Source organism: Dermacentor albipictus, chromosome 4, assembly GCF_038994185.2.
Source record: "Dermacentor albipictus isolate Rhodes 1998 colony chromosome 4, USDA_Dalb.pri_finalv2, whole genome shotgun sequence".
Taxonomy (NCBI): Eukaryota; Metazoa; Arthropoda; class Arachnida; order Ixodida; family Ixodidae; genus Dermacentor; species Dermacentor albipictus.
The window spans coordinates 27617085-27634697 of NC_091824.1; the positions used below are offsets into that span (position 1 = coordinate 27617085).

Genomic DNA, 17613 nt, shown 5'->3' on the forward strand with positions numbered 1-17613 from the left:
AAGTGTTTCGCTGCAAAGAGCCGTCAGGGCTGTGGGAAGGAGATTGTGGACCATGATGGCGCTGAAACCGGCTGAAATGTTAAGCGTGCGAAAGGGAGAGGAACGTATTTGCGGGATACGAAGAATGCCTAAGGACTGAAGAGGACAGCGCCTCCAGAGACAGCGCCATAGAAGACAGGAAGAAAGGCAGACGAGTACCGTGGTATGGCGATGTCTTCCCGAAGAACTAGCTTAGCGGGAAGAAAAGTGGCGCCGACGAGGGGCACGTCACACAGAGGCGATAATTCGGGTTCAGCACGTGCACAATTGATGACGGCGTTATGATGACGGCGTTAGTTATGACGGCGTCCCACACATGTATCACGTCGTGAGAACAGGAGTGCATAACCACAAGCTCCACAATATAGGGAATGCCCTGGTAAAACCTGGGGTTCTGTCCTTTTTCTTCGCCAAGACTAAACGAGATGCCCACGGGCTTTTCAACGGCTGGATGATGTCGTCGCGCAGAATTTCGTCGACTCGTTGCCGAATACCTTCAGGTTCTCGAGTCGAAACACGATAAGGGCTCTGGCGGAGTGGTCGAGTGCTCTGTTTGGTTATTATGCGTTGTTGTGCTGCTGGCGTTTATGGAATCTTCAATGACGTTGAAAAGCGTTTTTTGTATCGTCGGAGAAGCGTTCTGAGCTGATGCTATTTACTAATGGACACTCTAGGACTTATGGCGAAGTCTTGTTCGGGAACTATGGTCGTCGAAGTAGATGCGGCAGGATCCGAGAGAACAAACGCATTGCTTGTTTTCCCAACTTTCTCCATGTACGCAACTGTCGTGCCCATGTTGATGTGCATGAACTCCTGGCTGAAGTTGGTTAGCATCACTTCCGCTTTCCCTCCGTGGAGTCGTGCGATCCCTCTTGCGACGCAACTTTCACGGTCGAGCAGTATACGTTGGTCGCCCTCGATGATGCCTTCTACGTCAGCGGGTGTTACGGTGCCGACGAAGATAGTAATGCTGGAGCGGGGCGGGACGTTCACTTTATCTTCGAGTACTCTCAAGGTGTGATGACTCCGAGAGCTCTCCGACGATGTCGCTTAAACTTCCGACAGCGTGATCGATTTCGACTTCAGGTCGATGAATGGACCGTGTTGGTTCAGGAAATCCATGCCGAGAATGAGGTCTCCTGAAGTCTGTTGGAGGGTAATGGAGGGGACATGGTATGTAACTGTGGTCATGAACGCAAATTTTTGCCGTGCAGATTCCAGTCACCGTTTAGAGGTGTCCTGTAGCGGTCTGAATTTGAGGGCCTTGCCATGCAGTCTTAACTTTCTTCAACTGGATGGCGATGTGTCCACTCATGACGAAGTTACCCATTCCTGTGTCCACAAAGGCGGTCACTGCGTGGCCGTCGAGAAGCATGTTGAGGTCGGTGGTTCTTTGCCTTGCGTCACAGTTAGGTCTTGGCGTCGGATCATGGCTGCGTCGCGGTGACCTGTGGTGGCTACGCGGCGTCGTCAGGTCGTCTTGCGTGGGCGTATTGTTTGTTTCCCGATTTGGTTTGGACAGCAGCGTATCGTTATCCTGTCGAGGCAGTCTTTTCGGCGTCTTCCTCGGTGGCGGAATATCTTCGTAGGTTCGTCGAACAGCAACCGCACTTCAATCGGTGTCTGCTTTTAGCTTTCCGGATATGGGCTCGCAGAGCGGCTGCGGGCTAAGCCAGTGAGTGGATGGCGCTGCGGCGACAGGTAGCGGCCTCGTGATGGCCAACGGGACGGTCGTCGAGAAGTTTACTGACTGACGGCGAGGTAGTCGGCGATGTCACGTGGTTGCTCTCCATGCTGTGGATGTGGCGCGTTGACGGCGAACTTTTGGAGTTCTAAGTAGTGGTATGGGCGTCGGCGGTATGCATGGCCAGCTTCTCCGCTGTGATGGCATAGCGGGCAGTGGTTGAGGGCTCGCCAAATATCCGTCTTTCTAGTTTAGCTATGCTGGGTGAGGTGTGCGTCCTTGCAGCAGCAGCGCTGGATGAAGGAATTGCGGCGTTACAGGGCCAGACGCGAATGCGCCGGGGGACCTTGACGGCGGGCGACGGCGACGTAAGGCATCGCTTCCGGCTGGGGCTGTAGCGGTTACGCTTGTACTCCAGCAACCCCATTATCGCTGGACCTCCTCTTTGACCATGTCCGCGATGGAGACCACTTGAGGCTGCGACGTAGCGAAGAGCTTCCGCTGTTCCTCGAGAATGTCCGTTGTGATGGTCTTTCGCTTGCCTTCACTGCCGCGTGAGTGAACATCGGTGTCGGTTCGGCGACTGTACCGCCTTGTCCCCATATCCAGCGTCTTCTCAGTAGTTGTTGCTTCTAAAACAAATTCAACAGTCCTGGGCTGTTTGCGCTTTTTGCAATTGCTAGTAGGTACAACGGGCCGTGGCACTATAGGCCAAAGCAGGTCACGTGATTTCCTCTGCGTTGAAAAAAACAGCTAGAAGCTAAATGTACTGTGGCGTATGTAATGTTAAACAAGATTTCATGAAGCACAAAATACTGTACGCGGTGTCCATTGCTGAAATGAACGCCTGTTGGAAAGCTGCGACACTTAGGGCACCGCAACCTCGCCCTGGCAAATGGCGACGCCCTAGGATGAGCGCTGCTGATCGAGCTACCGAGCGTCGGTGGAGCACCCCAACCTGCAGAAAGTGAAATGAGAGCAAACTTTTACACCATTTGCTGCACTGTCTCAACCGGTGCGCTTGACTGTGCTACTAGAAAGCGCGACAAGTGGGCTTGTTGGTATGTTACTTTTGTCGCGTTCGTAGCATTTGCTGCGTTGACGCCAGGTACGCTTCAGCACGAGATGGAATTGTTGGTCGCTGCGAGCGCGAGGGATGCAGGAAATGAAGATGCAGTGTTTATATTAACAATAATAACTAGAGAGCCAATGCATGCAGCTGCTTATTTAGATAGTCTCTCTGTGTTAACCGAGCGACATGTAGGATGCTGAGCAAATTATGTGTTTTTCTGTTCGCGCTTTTTTGATTGTGCAAAGAGGACAAAATGCGGATAATGGGACACATAAATGCAACATTAAGAACTATTTGATGCAGCCTTAAAAAAACTTTGATGGTTACGCTTTCTGTTGCTTCCTTTCTGTGTTATCCGCATTATGCGCACTGCAATCTCCGTGGACACTTCAAAAAGAAAACGAGAAACTCCTGGTTGCAGAGGCAAGAATGTTTATTTACTGCATGAAGATACTCTGAATTAACTTCGATCATGCTATTCACATTAAACCGACAAATTTAATTCCTTCAGGTCATTTTTTACTCAATCAGCTGCATTGGCTATTTTAGAGTTCCATGAAATATGAAAGGATGTTGAAGACACAATTAAGCTTCTACGGAAAAGATTTGCTGACAGCCAGCTAAATGCGCAAGATCAGCTGTTAAGCCTGCTTGAATAGCAGCGATTGTACCCTTTGGCTTATATGTATCGTCTGTGTGGGCACATCAGAAGGTTAAAGGCCATTGTTACAAGTCCGGCCACATACTGCTTGTTATTGTGCCATGTTCATATTCTTCAAAGGAATTTTGTCCTTCGGTTTCATGGAACACATTATTCACCATGAACAGGAAGCAAGGATTCTCAAAGCAATCAATGAGTGTGCCTCAACGAAATCTGCAGTCTCTTCTGATGTTCTTCAACGCACAGCATTTGGTGCAGGAAGGGTTTCGGTGAGACCAAGGTGCATGTTGCTCAGAAGAACAGTGATAAGCCACTGACATCAAAAAATGTCAATGTCATTGCACAAAAAACAGCTACCTTTAAAAGCTCAGTATAGGCGGAAGCACCCTCCTGTTTTCGCGATTCTGTTAAACCTACAGTATCAAGCAAAAAATAAAAAGACGCCTCCTCAACAAAGCTGGGAGATGTTTTGATCACCTCGAGCAAGGGTCTCTGTCAAGAAAATGAAGACACATGTGAAATACAGTATACTTGCAGAACGCTTTGCGCCAAAATTTATTCGAAAAATAAAAAAAATAAGAAAGGCCTAAAAGGAAAAATGAAACTTAGCGTGTGCCCTTGAATTGAACTTCTAGTTCTCCAATAGCCCAATCTATCGCGGTTAGTATGACTCTTTGCGTGAAGCCAGAGGCGCCCGCGAAGAAACTCTGCTGCTGCAGAAAGTACAGCACTGCGCCCTTCAAAATTTCAAGGACTTCTTTTAGCAAATAGGTTTGGTCTCCGTTCCTGATGCTTTGGGCCACTTCCTGGGCCTTTTTGATGAACGCGGTGAGGGAGCTTTTTGTTGTCTCCTCCCGCGTGGACGCGTCTACAGGACTAGTTGACAAAGATTCTTGCAAGTTCCCTTTAAAGAGTTTGTGCGCGTCATGCGCTATCCAATGATCGATACCATCAGCGTGTTGGCTCGCGCCATTTCTGGATGTTGACGGCACGGGGTCTTCATTGGTTTCAGTTGAAGCATTGACTGCGCCATATGTACGGGGGCGGGTGTCGCTTCATATGTATCACTTGTGGCTTGCGGTTGTTTAGTACGGCCTGCGTTTGTGGTCGATTCGCTGCCGATATCGCAACAGCTGCTGCAATGTCGGCGGCGGCAGTTGCTGCGACACCGCCCACTCTTCCGCCTCGGTGCGCAACTGCTGCTTGCGCTGCATCTCCGCTTTCCAGCGTGAGCGTGCTGGTGCGGCACCTGGTTGTGGCGGCGATAATGTCCTTTGATTCGTGCTCCTTTGCAATGGCCGCTGCTGCTGCTGCTGCTGCGGCTGCAGCTTCTGGTGAAGGAGCGGTGGGGGTACCGCTCACGGCTGCAGCGGTGGTAGCGCGAGCGTTCGAGGGGGCAGTTTGCACGGCGGCGACACCGGGCCGAGCGTGGTAGCGGGCGCTTGCAGGTTATGCAGCTGCTGCGGCTTCTGCTGCTGCTGGGGCGGCGACGGTGGCGGCGGCGGCTGCTGCTGCTGCTGCTGCTGGTGCTGCGGCGGCGGCGGCTGCTGCTGCGGTTGCTGCTCCTTCTGCTGCTGCTGCTGCTGTTGTTGTTGCTGCTGCGGGGGCTGTCTGTCTGTCTGAAAAACATTTATTCAGATAGGTTTTGTATCAACACTAGGTGGGCTCCCTCTTACGGGAGCCCATTGGCGTCGGCCGCCGCCCGGGCCCGCTCGACCAAGGCCCGTTGGGCCGTCAGGTCAGAGCAGCCGAGCAGGGCTGCCTCCCTGTCCTCCCGGGAAGGGTTGGGTAGGGGGGTTAGATTTGGGGTTTTTTGACATGCCCATACCATGTGGAAAATGTCTGAGGACTTTTCCCCACAGTGCGGGCACTCCCCCGTGCAAGCGGGGTCAAAGTATTTTAAGGCTGCCGGGCACAGCAGAGTTTTGGTATAAAGGCGAAGGAGAATGCGCTCCTCCGCCTTTGTGAGGCCCTTACAGGGCTTGGGATAGATGGCATGGCCAGATTGGTAGAGCTGAACGATCTCTTTGAAAGTATAGGCGGGATTGGGTTCGGGGTCCGGATCGGTGGGGTACGAAGGTGATGCCCGGAAAGTGAGCGTGCGGGCGACGGCATCGGCCGTCTCGTTTCCTTCGAGGCCCGTGTGAGCGGGAGTCCAGATAATCGTACGGTGCGAGGGGGCACCGAGATAGTCGTTGTTTTGCAAAATTTTGTAGGCAAGGTACGGTATGTGCCCCTGCTCAATATTGCGGCAAGCACCCCTCGAGTCGGTGATGATGACCCTTGAGTGTTGATCTGCGGCGGCTAGCGCGATGGCAACCACCTCCGCGTGTGTAATGTTGTGTGCACGGAAAGTGAGTCCATTTACTGCTGTGTTTTGGTGGACGACTGCGGCCGTGTACCAACCCCCATGGTACGGGCCGGAGGCGTCCACGTAGAAGACTCCGTGTTTGTGTCCGTAGTGGCGAGCCAAGGCTTCCGCCCGCGCGAGGCGTCTGCCGCTATGGTCCTCTCGTGTCATGTTGACCGGAAGAGGGCGCACGTGCAGGGCATACCTCCACTGTGATGGGATATGTACGTGCTCTTCCGTATGTATTGAATGATGGATGTGTAGTCGGGCAAGGAGGCGGCGACCCGACGGCGTTTTAGAGAGTCTCGTGTATTGGTTCATCAAGTGTGCCTCTCGCAGCTCTTTAAAGGTGTTCACCATCCCCAGGCCCAGTAGGCTCAGGTTGGAGGTGCTGACCGGGAGGTCGAGGGCACGCTTGTAGATTTTACGGAGAATGACTTCGAGTGCATTCTCGTCAACTTTGCGTAGGTGGAGGTATGGAGCCGAGTAAAGGACTCGACTGGTTACAAATGCATGCGCCAGCCGCAAGGCGTCTTTGCATCGTAACCCCCCGCGCTTGTTCGAAACCCGGCGGACCATCCGGCCCACCTGGTCCCCCACCTTACGCAATTTGGCCAATGTTGTGTCAGCTTTTCGATTTTTGTGAATAAAGAGCCCCAGTACGCGGATCTCGTCGTGTTCGGGTATGGGTCCACTGTTAAGGGAGAGGTCGATTTTGGTAGTGCACTTTGGTGAGGGGCGTATGTGCACAAATTCAGATTTGGACGGGGAGCACTGAAGGCCGCATCGCCGGGCATAGTTGTCTACGATGTCCGCCGCTTGCTGCAGGTTGGCCTCCATTTCTCCTACCGAGCCGTGTTTAGCCCAGATGGTGATGTCGTCGGCATACAGCGCGTGCTGGATGCCGTCGACCCTCGCCAGCTGAGCGGGAAGTTTCATCATCGCCAAATTGAATAGGAGGGGCGAGAGGACCGCTCCCTGTGGGGTCCCTCGCGTGCCTAATTGGTATGGGCCGTGTTCGCTGTCCTGAATCCGAATGTATGATTGTCGGTAAGTGAGAAATTGCCTAATGTGGTCAAAGGTGTTTCGGCCGCAATCTGTTTGGGAAAGATGTGTTAGAATAATTTCGTGGGTCACGTTGTCGAAGGCCCCCTTCAAATCCAAAGCGAGTACTACTTTGTCACTTAGGGGATATTCGATCGGGTCGAGAATTTCTCGGTCAAGTTGAAGCAAGACATCCTGCGCGGACTGGTGTGGGCGGAATCCGAACATGGTGTCTGCGAAAACATTTTTGTTCTCCAGAAACTCAGACAGCCTGTCGCGCACCATCGTCTCCATTAATTTTCCCACACAAGAAGTAAGGGAGATGGGGCGGAGGTTGTCTGTGTTGATGGCTTTACCAGCTTTGGGAATGAAGGTGACCAGAGCGGTCTTCCAATCAATTGGGAGGGGTGTTTCCCCGATCCAAATGGAGTTCATGTAAGCGAGGAGTGTGGAGTAGGCAGAGTTGGGAAGGTTGGCAAGTAATTAGACTGTAATTTTATCCCGTCCCGGTGCCGTTCCTCGCTTCATTTTTGCTAGGCCCGCCTTCAGGTCGTGCAGCTGGAACGGTTGGTCCATCTCCCAGTTCTCGGAACCTGCATACGAGTACGCGGGCCCTCGGGGGTCCTGCTGAGTACAGAGGTATTGATCTCGGAGTTTGCATGCCAATTTTGAAGTGTCTCCATCGAAGCAGTGAATGGCTCGTTGGAGATGTTTTTGTGTTTCTGCTCGAGTTTGGGTGGGGTCGATTAGGGCGCGGAAGAGGCGCCACGTACTCCGGCTGGACATTTGTCGCGCGGCCGTGTTGCACCGGTCCACCCAGTTAGAGTCAGCTAGTTGGGCCGCGTACTCTGCCGCTCGTTGGGTGAGCCCAGCGATGCGAATTTTGAGTTTCCGATTGTGTTTTTGCCGGCGCCATCGGCGGACAAGGCTGTGCCGGGCCTCCCAGAGGTGAAGGAGGTGGTTTTCCACCTCCGGGGTCGCCTCTGAGTGTTGAATTTGAGTTTCCGTGGAGCGAAGGGTGGAAACCAATTGCTGGGACCAGACGCGGTACCCTTGCTCCTGAATGGGGGTCGAGTTGGTGTATGTTTGTCGGAATTTGGTCCAATCGGGCAATTTTGCCTGTGCGAAAGGTCTTGCCAATGGATGGGTGCGAATAGTTGTATTGAGCATGCAGTGGTCGCTACCGAGGGTTTCTTCGGTGTTGACCCAGTCTACATATTGAATGTTTTTGGTGAGGGTTAGGTCCGGACACGTGTCCCGGGTCACGGAGTTACCCACGCGAGTTGGGTGGGCAGGGTCGGTGTGGAGAGTAAGGCCCAGCGTGGACATAAGTTCCGCCAGCTTACGTCCACGTTTCTCTTCACGCGCGTATCCCCAAAGTGTGCTGGGGGCATTGAAATCGCCCACGATCACTAGGGGATCCCTGCCCGCAGCCTTTAAGGCGCGGCTAAAAAGGTCTGCGAAAGTGATGTTGGCTAACTTAGGGGAACAATAAATGTTGAGAACGTGTAGTGGTGGGTCCTGTTTTCGTAGCGGAAGGAAGGTCACCATCACGTACGAGAATTCTGTTTTGAGGTCAAGGTCAACGAAGTTGGGCGTGTAAGTTTTATTCACGCAGATACAGGAGAGGGGGTCCTGCTGAAACGTGGTGTAATTTGTAAGTGTGGCGCCACTCCCTGGCTCCTGGAGGGCTACCACAGCAGGAAGGTGCTCGAATGTTGTGAGGAAAAATCGTAGGTTGGCCCGCTTAGCGTGGGCCTTGAAACCTCGACAGTTCCACTGGGTAATTAGGATGGGGATGGCCAATTTGGATCGGGGAAATTTCCTGAATTTAGGGGTGCCCGCCATGATCGGTAAGATTGGTAGGGGGTTGCGAAGACGATGCTCCATCGCCAGCACTCACGGGGAGGGGAGCATCCTCCATTCCGGAGAGTGAGCAACTGTCTTCATCATCTAAATCGAGTTGTCGTCGAAACATTTTGGGGTACCGGCCGGACACGTCTTTAATTGGGCCGGCTCGCCGGGTGGTGCGAGAGGTTTGCGCGATTTGTTGAGTTATGAAAGAGGGAATCATCTCTGTCAATTTGGCAATCCCGGCATTCATGGCTGCGGAGATTTGGGTTTCAAGAGCGCAAATCCGGCTGTCCATACGGGCCTCGAGGGCGTTGATCCGGGCCTCGAGAGCGGCTACCGCGCTAGGTGCCTCCGCCGGCGCTTCTGTCTCACTTTCCATTACTTCTACTGCGGGGGTAGGGAGGGGTTGCGTCAATTTTGCTTCGAGTGCTGTAATTTTCTTTAGCAGCATCTCATTTTGCGCCTGGAGAGCCGCGATCACGTTTTGTTCGGCGCTGAGCGCCGCAGGAGGAGTAGAGGGAGGGGACGAGGAAGCAGCCCTGCCCGCGTTGCTCACCTGTTTTCCTTTTTTGACGGCGTCGGCCCAGGCCCCGGCCGCGCCGTGTGGTGGCGCCGTAGATTGCCTCCCGGCTTCTCCGGCAGGGGGCGCTGGCTTGCCGGTCTTGGTGACGTCCCGGTGCGGCGGCCCACCGGGAAGCTCAAGATGGCGGTGTTTTTTCTTGACCGCCGTTATGGTCTTGCCGCCCTTTAGGGCGGCTATCTTGGAGTTCCGGAACTTTGCAGTGCACTCGCGGGAGTTCATGACGTGTCCACCACCGCACACTGAACACTTGGGCACGCATTCGTGAGGGGCCCACACCCCCTCCACGAGTGGAATCTGTTGCCCGCACAGACCGCAAGTGTCCTGTCTCAGGTTTGGGCATGCGTCCATCCTATGGCCGACAGCACCGCACTTGCCGCAGGCCGGGATTGTACGGTAGTAGGGTTGGACGGGTAACACCATGTTGTCATAGTGAACAAAACGCGGTTTGTCCTTTCCGGCGAAGGTAACACGCGCTTTGTTCGATGTGCCAAATTTTCTCACTTCAACAATGGTGCCTGCTCTCCAACGCACCTTTTGCTGAAGTGTCTCCGTCGTGTCCGAGTTGCACACCACGATGACACCGTGGCAAACGTTGCCGCCATCTTGCCGTAGGTATCCGTGGAGCGGGACCGCTCCGCGTTCGGTGTTGACGGAAAAATCCCCTATCACTCGGTCCGCCGTCTCGAGGTCCGGGGTATGGATCACAATCAAATTTTGTTCTCTCGAAGGGAGAATCGATGCGGTCTCTGCCCGCTCGGACCCGAGGTAAGCCGTGAAAGCGGTCCCGTAGCGATTCTCGGAGAAGGCTTCGTGCAAGGAAATATGCTCACGTGGCTTTACAACGATCACGTAGTCATCCGGGTTCGGTTTTAGTAGCGGGCGAGGCTTCCACTTCGTGAAGACCTTGCCCTTGCTTCCTGCAGCGTGCGAGGCAGGAGGCTGCGTCTTGCCCGCTGGGTTGCCGGACGCCGGGGCGGCGGCAGGCGCCACCATCTTGGCTTTCTCTTGCAAGCGGCGAGCGGCCGCGTTGAGGAGAGCTTGGCTTCGAATATTCGAAGGAATCGCAGAATTTGGCTCCTCAGTCGTCGGAACCGTCGTCCAGGACATCGCGTCCGGGTCGTAGCCACGCTGGGTTAGCGTAGATACGGCCATATTGCCTCGGGAAGCAGTCTTCACGCCGCCGGGCACCGGCGTCGCCGTCAGGCTGGACGGCGTCGCCCACGTGGCGGGGTGAAAAACTGCTCTAAAATTGCCGAAAACCGGCCCACCTGGTTGAAATCGGTGTCCACGTGCGCCGGGTGACTTGCTTTATCAGATGGTAACAAATTTGGTGGCGTACCGTGAAGTTATCCGTGGCTACGGCCGAGAATTGGCGGAGCCGATGCGCAGCACGTCTGAAGCGAACGCTCCCAACGCTGCGTCCCCGCTGCGGGGGCGGCGTCGCATGTGGGCGCGGTGGCGTCTTTTCAACTTCTTCAGTTGTCGTTCGTAGGAGCTGCTGCGGTGGCGGCGGCGGCGGCGGCGGCGGCTGCTGCTGCTGCTGCTGTTGCGGCTGCTGCGGCTGGTGCTGCTTCTGCCGCGGCTGCTGCTGCTGCTACTGCTGCTGTTGTTGTCGCTGCTGCGGGGGCGGCGGCGCATGTGGGCGCGGCGGCGTCTTTTCATTTTCTCAAATGTCGTACGCAAGAGCTGCTGCGGCTGCTGCTGCTGCTGCTGCGGTGGCGGCGGCGGCGGCGGCTGCTGCTTCTGCCGCTGCTGCTGCTGCTGCGGCCGCGGCGGCTGCGGCTGTTATTGCTGCTGCGGCTGCGGCGACGCCTCTGGGGGTGGCGGCGTCTTTTGATGTAGTTAAGACCTTGTGCACAGGAGGTGGTGCCGCGGCTCTTCCCCGTCTTGCCTCTGCACCCAGGGCTGCTGTTTTTGCTTGAGATACGCTCTTAGTAGCCACCTTTGTTTAAATCTGGAACCCACGCGAATGCCAGCGATGCCTTTGCCGCTTACTTGCTAATTTCTCGTGGCGCCTACCCACTACGGGGAATCGATGAAGAAGCCGGTACTTAAAGGTTAAAGGGACGGGGAAAGAAAAATACCCAAACCGAAAAGTGAATCAGGGTGAAGTAAAACATTTATGAGAATTAGGAAAAAAATTCTCCCTCAGATACCAATATAAAAAAAAAATTAACTATAGAGAAACAGCAAGTTTTGAGCTTGTTTTGTGATATTAAAATAATATCGAACTCACAGTCAGTGATTTATTGAGCTCCCCAATTATTGATTTTGAAAAATAAAAAATTGGAGGACGCTTAAGCTTCGCCTTCAAGAGTGGGACGCGACAGCGTTCCCGTCGACCCGCCAAGGGGTATAAGACAATGCGCTACGGCACAGCAATCACTTACGATGCGCCCCGCATCGGACTTAGCGCCCACCTATCACGCGGTGAGCGTCACGCAACGCAGCGTTCGGCGCGGCGACGAAACGTGCGCCTGAGCGAACGAAACGAACCAAAGAACTCGGTGTCTCGGAGGGGAAACGATCTACGCCGCCAGAGAGATAGATAGTAATCTAAACCGGAAGCTCGGCGAAGCGTCGTCAGGGGAGAGGGAGTCCCGCGACGCGCCTGGCAGCGGTCCCAATGCGCGCGCGGCGCTCCTCCTGTCGGGGCAGCGCCGTACATTGAGAGGAGGGGGTCTTCTGTGTTTGCCGCAAGATGGCTCTGCGTGTGCGGAAAGCGCAGAAGAAATGCAGCGGAAACGCACTTCGCAACTCGTGTAATTGTGACTTCTGTACGTTACATGTTCATAATTACCGATATACACCGCAGTATAACTTTCCACGGCTCGTTTCGAAGGCAACACCGCATTCACTAGAGGCGCGTTTGCACCGCTTGGAAGCATCGAACTCGTGGCTGAGTGGTAGCGTCTCCGTCTCACACTCCGGAGACCTGGGTTCGATTCCCACCGGGCCAATCTTGGAAGTTGCTTTTTATTTATGAAGCGCCTGCCGTGATTTATCGCTCACGGTCAACGCCGCCGACGCCGACACCCGACGCCGACGACACCGGCTTTTCTGCGACACGAGCTCCTTAACGCTATCGCGTTAATATAGCGGTCTTTTTGTGTCACAGAAATGGCCACGCAGGTGTTCGGGTCGCTACAGCGCAATGAAGCTCCGATGGAGAGGATATTTTTGGTAGTTAAGGAAATATACCCCAATTTCGGTATGAAAATTCGAATTTATTCCTTTGATTTATAAATCGACGACATGCTGGAAGAAAGTGATCGATGTTTTCGGGTTCCTGGCAGGTAGGACACAAAGTGGTCCGTGCCAGTCCGGACATGTATAGGTAACAATTGAATGGTGGGATGCAGCGTCCCAATTTTGTAATGGAGATTTCTGATTTACGTGTGAAACATGATTTATTGTCACATCAAAAAGAGAAATGACTAAATTCTTACCTTTGGACTTCAATTTTGTGGAGCCTTGCAAAAGAGAAAATTTTCTAAACCTAGGCGCAGTCACATAAGCCGAAGTAGGCATAAAAACTATCACTCGCCCATCAAGAGATATTAGCAGAAGTGCTTCGGAATTTCATTTAAGAATATCCACCAATGTCCTGGAACGCATACAAACCACGCCAGGCTTAAGGTTGCAGAGGATTTTCGGCAGCAGACCCGCCGTGGTTGCGCAGTGGCTATGGTGTTGGGCTGCTGAGCACGAGGTCGCGGGATCGAATCCCAGCCACGGCGGCCGCATTTCGACGGGGGCGAAATGCGAAAACACCCGTGTGCTTAGATTTAGGGGCACGTTAAAGAACCCCAGGTGGTCGAAATTTCCGGAGTCCTCCACTATGGCGTGCCTCATAATCAGAAAGTGGTTTTGGCACGTAAAACCCTAAATATTATATATTTTCGGCAGCAGCAGCGGCAGCAGCTTGATCGACCGACTGTGAACAATATTTCTGCTGCACTTTTGCAGGGCCTCAAGAAGTGTGCGTCGATGTGCCAGTGATCAACTTCTGAAATGCTGACAAGACGCAAGTTAACTTCGCCGATACTGTCTGAGCAGCTGCTTGCATCTGCGCAGCATCCTTCAAGGCATCGTGACGTCAACGTGACGAAGGGTATAAAAAGGCGGAACCACCTTCGGGGAGGCATTTTGGCAGCAGCAGCGGCAGCACCTTGATCGACCGACTCGGAACAATATTTCTGCTGCACTTTTGCAGGTCAGTTGGAAATTTCCTTGGAATATTTTGCTTAAATTGGTTACCTTTGCTGCTGCTGCTGTCGCCGCTCTGTTTCTTTTTTTTTCTTCTGATTATACGTTCAAAAAAAAAAAACGCGTGTGAACTTGTGTCTAGCCTTACCTTGTTATGGCTCCGGAAGTGTGTCCTGCCTGCAATAAGGATTGTCAAGATGGGGAGGATTTACGTGTGTGAGTTATACTTACGTATATCACTTCGGAAAGTGTTCAGGAGTTGCAGAATCGACATTCAGGTCGAAACGCGAAACATGGCGTAAAGCATGGTGCTGTCCAACATGTCGGACCGCCAACACAATGAGCCGCGAGCGTGGAAGGTCGAACTCTGAACAGGAAACTGATTATGCCAGCTTGATATTGAGCATAAATGACAAGCTGGCACAGCTGACGACACTAAAAAGCACGGTGGAAAGCATTGAACAGTCAGTGCAGACAATATCTGATCAGTACGACACAATTCTTCAGCACATTAACCGCCAAGATAAGGACATAGCCGAGCTAAGGAAACGAGTGTACATCTTGAGAGTAGGGAACGTTCACTTGACTCTGAGCAGATAAAGGATATCAATGACCTGGAGTGGCAAAGCAGGAAAATAAACCTTGAATTCCATGGCATACCGGAAAGTAGGGATGAGGACCTGCTGTCGAAGCTTAATGCTGTAACGAGCAGGGTGAACCTTCCCGTGCTAACTATGAATAATGTAGCCACTGTGCTTCGCCTGCCAGCGCCTAAACATAAGGTCCCAGCAATTATTGTCGGATTAGCAAGACAGTCGCAGAAAGATCTGTTCTTCAGCAAGAAGGGAGAACTGAATAAACTGAAAACAAGCTGCTTAATGGTCGAAAATTTGACAGAAAGGATCAAGGAGTTGCTCAAAGGTGCAAAGAACTGGGCGAAAAACAGCAACTTTAAGTATGTGTGGCACAGAAATGGGAGAATTTTTGTGAGAAAGCGAGACGGAACAAATGCAGTTCACATTGCTTGCACAGCGGATTTGAATTATATAGTATAGTTTCTTTCCTTGTACTTGGTTTTGTTAGTTTTTCACAAGTTACAATGGAAAGTGCACTTTCGTCGTTTACCATGGCGTTAAATGCTTCTTGCTTTGTAATGTCACGTGATTTTTTTTATCTTTCTAGATCTCAGACATTGCAATTTTTCAGCGTGTTTCATATAAATTCTCGGTCTGCGATATCTAAGACAGCCAATCTCGAGTTGCTTTTTACGCAACTGGGTTTTGCTTTTGATGTGGTCATGTTGACCGGAACCTGGTATGGTGAACAGAGCAGTATATGCAAGCTTCCTTTGTATGATACATTTGTTTTAAATCGCACAGAATAGTCGTGGTGGTGGCGTACTATTGATGGTAAAAAATCACTTTCAGTTTGATGTGTTACCTGAATTTTCTCTCATCAACCCTGATTATGAAATTCTGTCCCTTGTTATCGAAAATAAGGTTGTGGCGGTCGTATATCGCCCTCCAAGCGGAAATTTGAAATCCTTCTTCGATTTTCTTGATCTTTTTTGTCCTTCGTAAGTGAGAACAAATACGATGTCATTTTAGGAGGTGATTTTAATATTAAACTCAGTGCAGATAACCCCACAAAAAACAATTCCGAAATCTATTAAATTCTTTTGCCGTCTTAAACGTGATATGCGATCCTACACGTGTTACATTGCAGACTGAATCACTACTTGATCTACTCATAACCAATATGCACATGCCTATTCTGAAAGCAGGCGCAATAAATGCTGATATCAGTGACCACCGCGGAGTTTTTATGTGCGTTCGGAAAAGCAAATTTCCTAATTCAAGAAAATATACCAAAGTTTTTTGAAGATATGTCGACAAGAAACCTGAAAAATTTCAAAGAGAAAGTTCGTAATCATGACTGGAGAAATGTTCTTGTGGAAACAAGTGTCGAAAAGGCTTATGTTTTGTTTTTAACGGCTGTATTATGTATATACAGCGAGTGTTTCCCCTATAAACATGCACAGGAACGAAGGAACATAAGGAAGCCATGGATCACACCTGAATTGCTGAAGATAATTTACAAAAAGGATAGGCTATACAAGAAGTTTGAAAAAACTCGAGACCCGGATAGGCTTAAGGCTTTTAAAATGTTCAGAAATAAATTGATGGCGGAAATACGCAGTGCAAGGGATCAATATCTCTGTAACCAGTTTTGCTGCTCGATGAATAAGTCGGATGAATTATGGAGGAAATTGAATGGGCTTCTAAACAGATATACAGGCCCACACCCAGTAACGAAAATTGATACTCAAGATAAAGAACTCACAGGCACTGATTTAGCAAACGCATTCAACAGCTACTTCACAGAGATAACTAGTAATTTCGTTGATTCTACTCCTCTTCATATAAGAACCGAGAAGTCAATGTTCTTAACACCAACATCAGTATCAGAGGTCATGTCGGTTTTCATGAGGCTAAATAATAGCAAATGTTGTGACGCAGGCGGAATTGTGATAAAACCGGCGAAGTTTGTGATAGGAGACATTGCAGAGTGTTTAGCTCACATATATAACATTTGCTCATCTCAAGGAACATTTCCGGGGCAAATGCAACTCGTCAAAGGGAGCGTATTGCAAAAAAAGGTAGTAAGAAGGATTTTACAAATTTTAGACCAGTATCCATACTACCCGTTTTCTCAAAAGGATTTCAAAAAATAGTTATCACTAGAATGACAAATTTAGCGAACAATGCTATATCATACACGACGCGCAGTATGGCTTCCGCAAATATCGATCAACAGAAGTGGCACTGTTAGAACAAAAAGAATTTATCCTGCAATCGCTTGAAAAATAAAGAAGTGGCCCTTGGAATATACGTAGATTTCACGAAAGCTTTCGATTATTTAAATCACTCTATCCTGCTAAAGAAACTTGAAGCGTACCGATTCCGCGGAACGGTTCTATCACTATCGAGGTCCTACCTTAGTGAGCGCAAGCAGTACGTATACTTACATGGCTGCTCTTCTAATATATTACCAATTTCTGCCGGCGTACCTCAAGGGTACGCCGGTAGAAAGTACGGATGAGTTGATTCTGAGAGCGAACAGAACGCTTGTGAAATTAGATACATGGCCGCAACTTAACAAATTGAAAATCAACGTTATTAAAACGAAGGCTGTCATATACCGTGCGAAAAACAAGAAAATAACAATACCTCAGACATTAAGCTGCGACACTCAAAGGTAGAACTAGTAAGCGCATTTAAAATACTTGGAGTGTGTTTCAGCGAAAATATGACCTGGGAGATTCATATCGACCACGTTGTGTCAAAACTGTCTCGCATCGTTGGATTGACATACGCCAACAGATGCATTCTACCGTCCAAGGTTTAGCTTCTATTGTACAATGCGCTATTCTACTCACATATGAAATATTGCCAGTCAGTTTGGAGGAACACAATAAAAGGTAATTTGCAAAGAATCATGATGTTACAGAAAAACTTTTATGAAATATTGAAAACGTCCCCATGAATCACACTTCCCACCCTCTGTTCTTGAAGTACTGTGTAATGAAAATAGACGAGCTATATCCGCATTGCCTGTGTTCACGTTATAAGCTTGAAGTAAAAAATAACAGCTATTCCCTACTATGGCTGGCATCACTTTCTAAAAGGACCACACTTTATGAGAATTGAAACACACAGCCATGGCTAATCAAAACGTGCAGAACCGGATACGGACAACAAATGGTAAACAGAACCCTACCGCATTTGCTAAATTTCTGCCATAACAATGCCTTCACTCCCGAAACAGCATCGAACCAGAAACTGTATTGTTCTTTTGTGACAAAGCTCCTTTCCCATGACAGAATCTCATGTGGTTTTTCCATCTCTGCGCATGTATGCTATACGCATTGCAATGTACCAATGTACTGTTTCGTACTACACCAATGTGTGCCGTTTTATTTTTCGTTTTTTCCTTAATGATGTAGCTCTTTTTACTTGCAGTTTTTCATGTTTGTACGTTTTCTTTAACATTGTCTATCACGCAGTTAAGAAACTTTTTATTTCTATAGTTACCTATTCTCAGTGTTATCGACAAG

The 17613-nt window shown here is 50.5% G+C and overlaps 1 protein-coding gene across 1 annotated transcript; it reads right to left on the reverse strand.

Annotated features, from left to right (window-relative positions):
- Window positions 1–3919: 3919 nt before the first annotated feature.
- On the reverse strand, window positions 3920–10686 carry LOC139059047 (uncharacterized). Its single transcript, XM_070536862.1, has 2 exons — window positions 9261–10686; window positions 3920–5075 (listed from the first exon to the last, which is right to left on the reverse strand). The coding sequence occupies exons 1-2, from the start codon at window positions 10437–10439 to the stop codon at window positions 4815–4817; spliced, it is 1440 nt and encodes a 479-aa protein (XP_070392963.1). The 5' UTR covers window positions 10440–10686; the 3' UTR covers window positions 3920–4814.
- Window positions 10687–17613: the final 6927 nt, after the last annotated feature.

Bases quoted from the DNA above. Each gene is read 5' to 3' on its own strand.
- LOC139059047 (XM_070536862.1), bottom strand. From the start codon at position 10,439: ATGGCCGTATCTACGCTAACCCAGCGTGGCTACGACCCGGACGCGATG. The intron at 5,076-9,260 runs GTGAGCAACGCG...AATGTTTTTCAG, and splicing joins CCGTCAAAAAAGGAAAACAG to ACAGACAGACAGCCCCCGCA.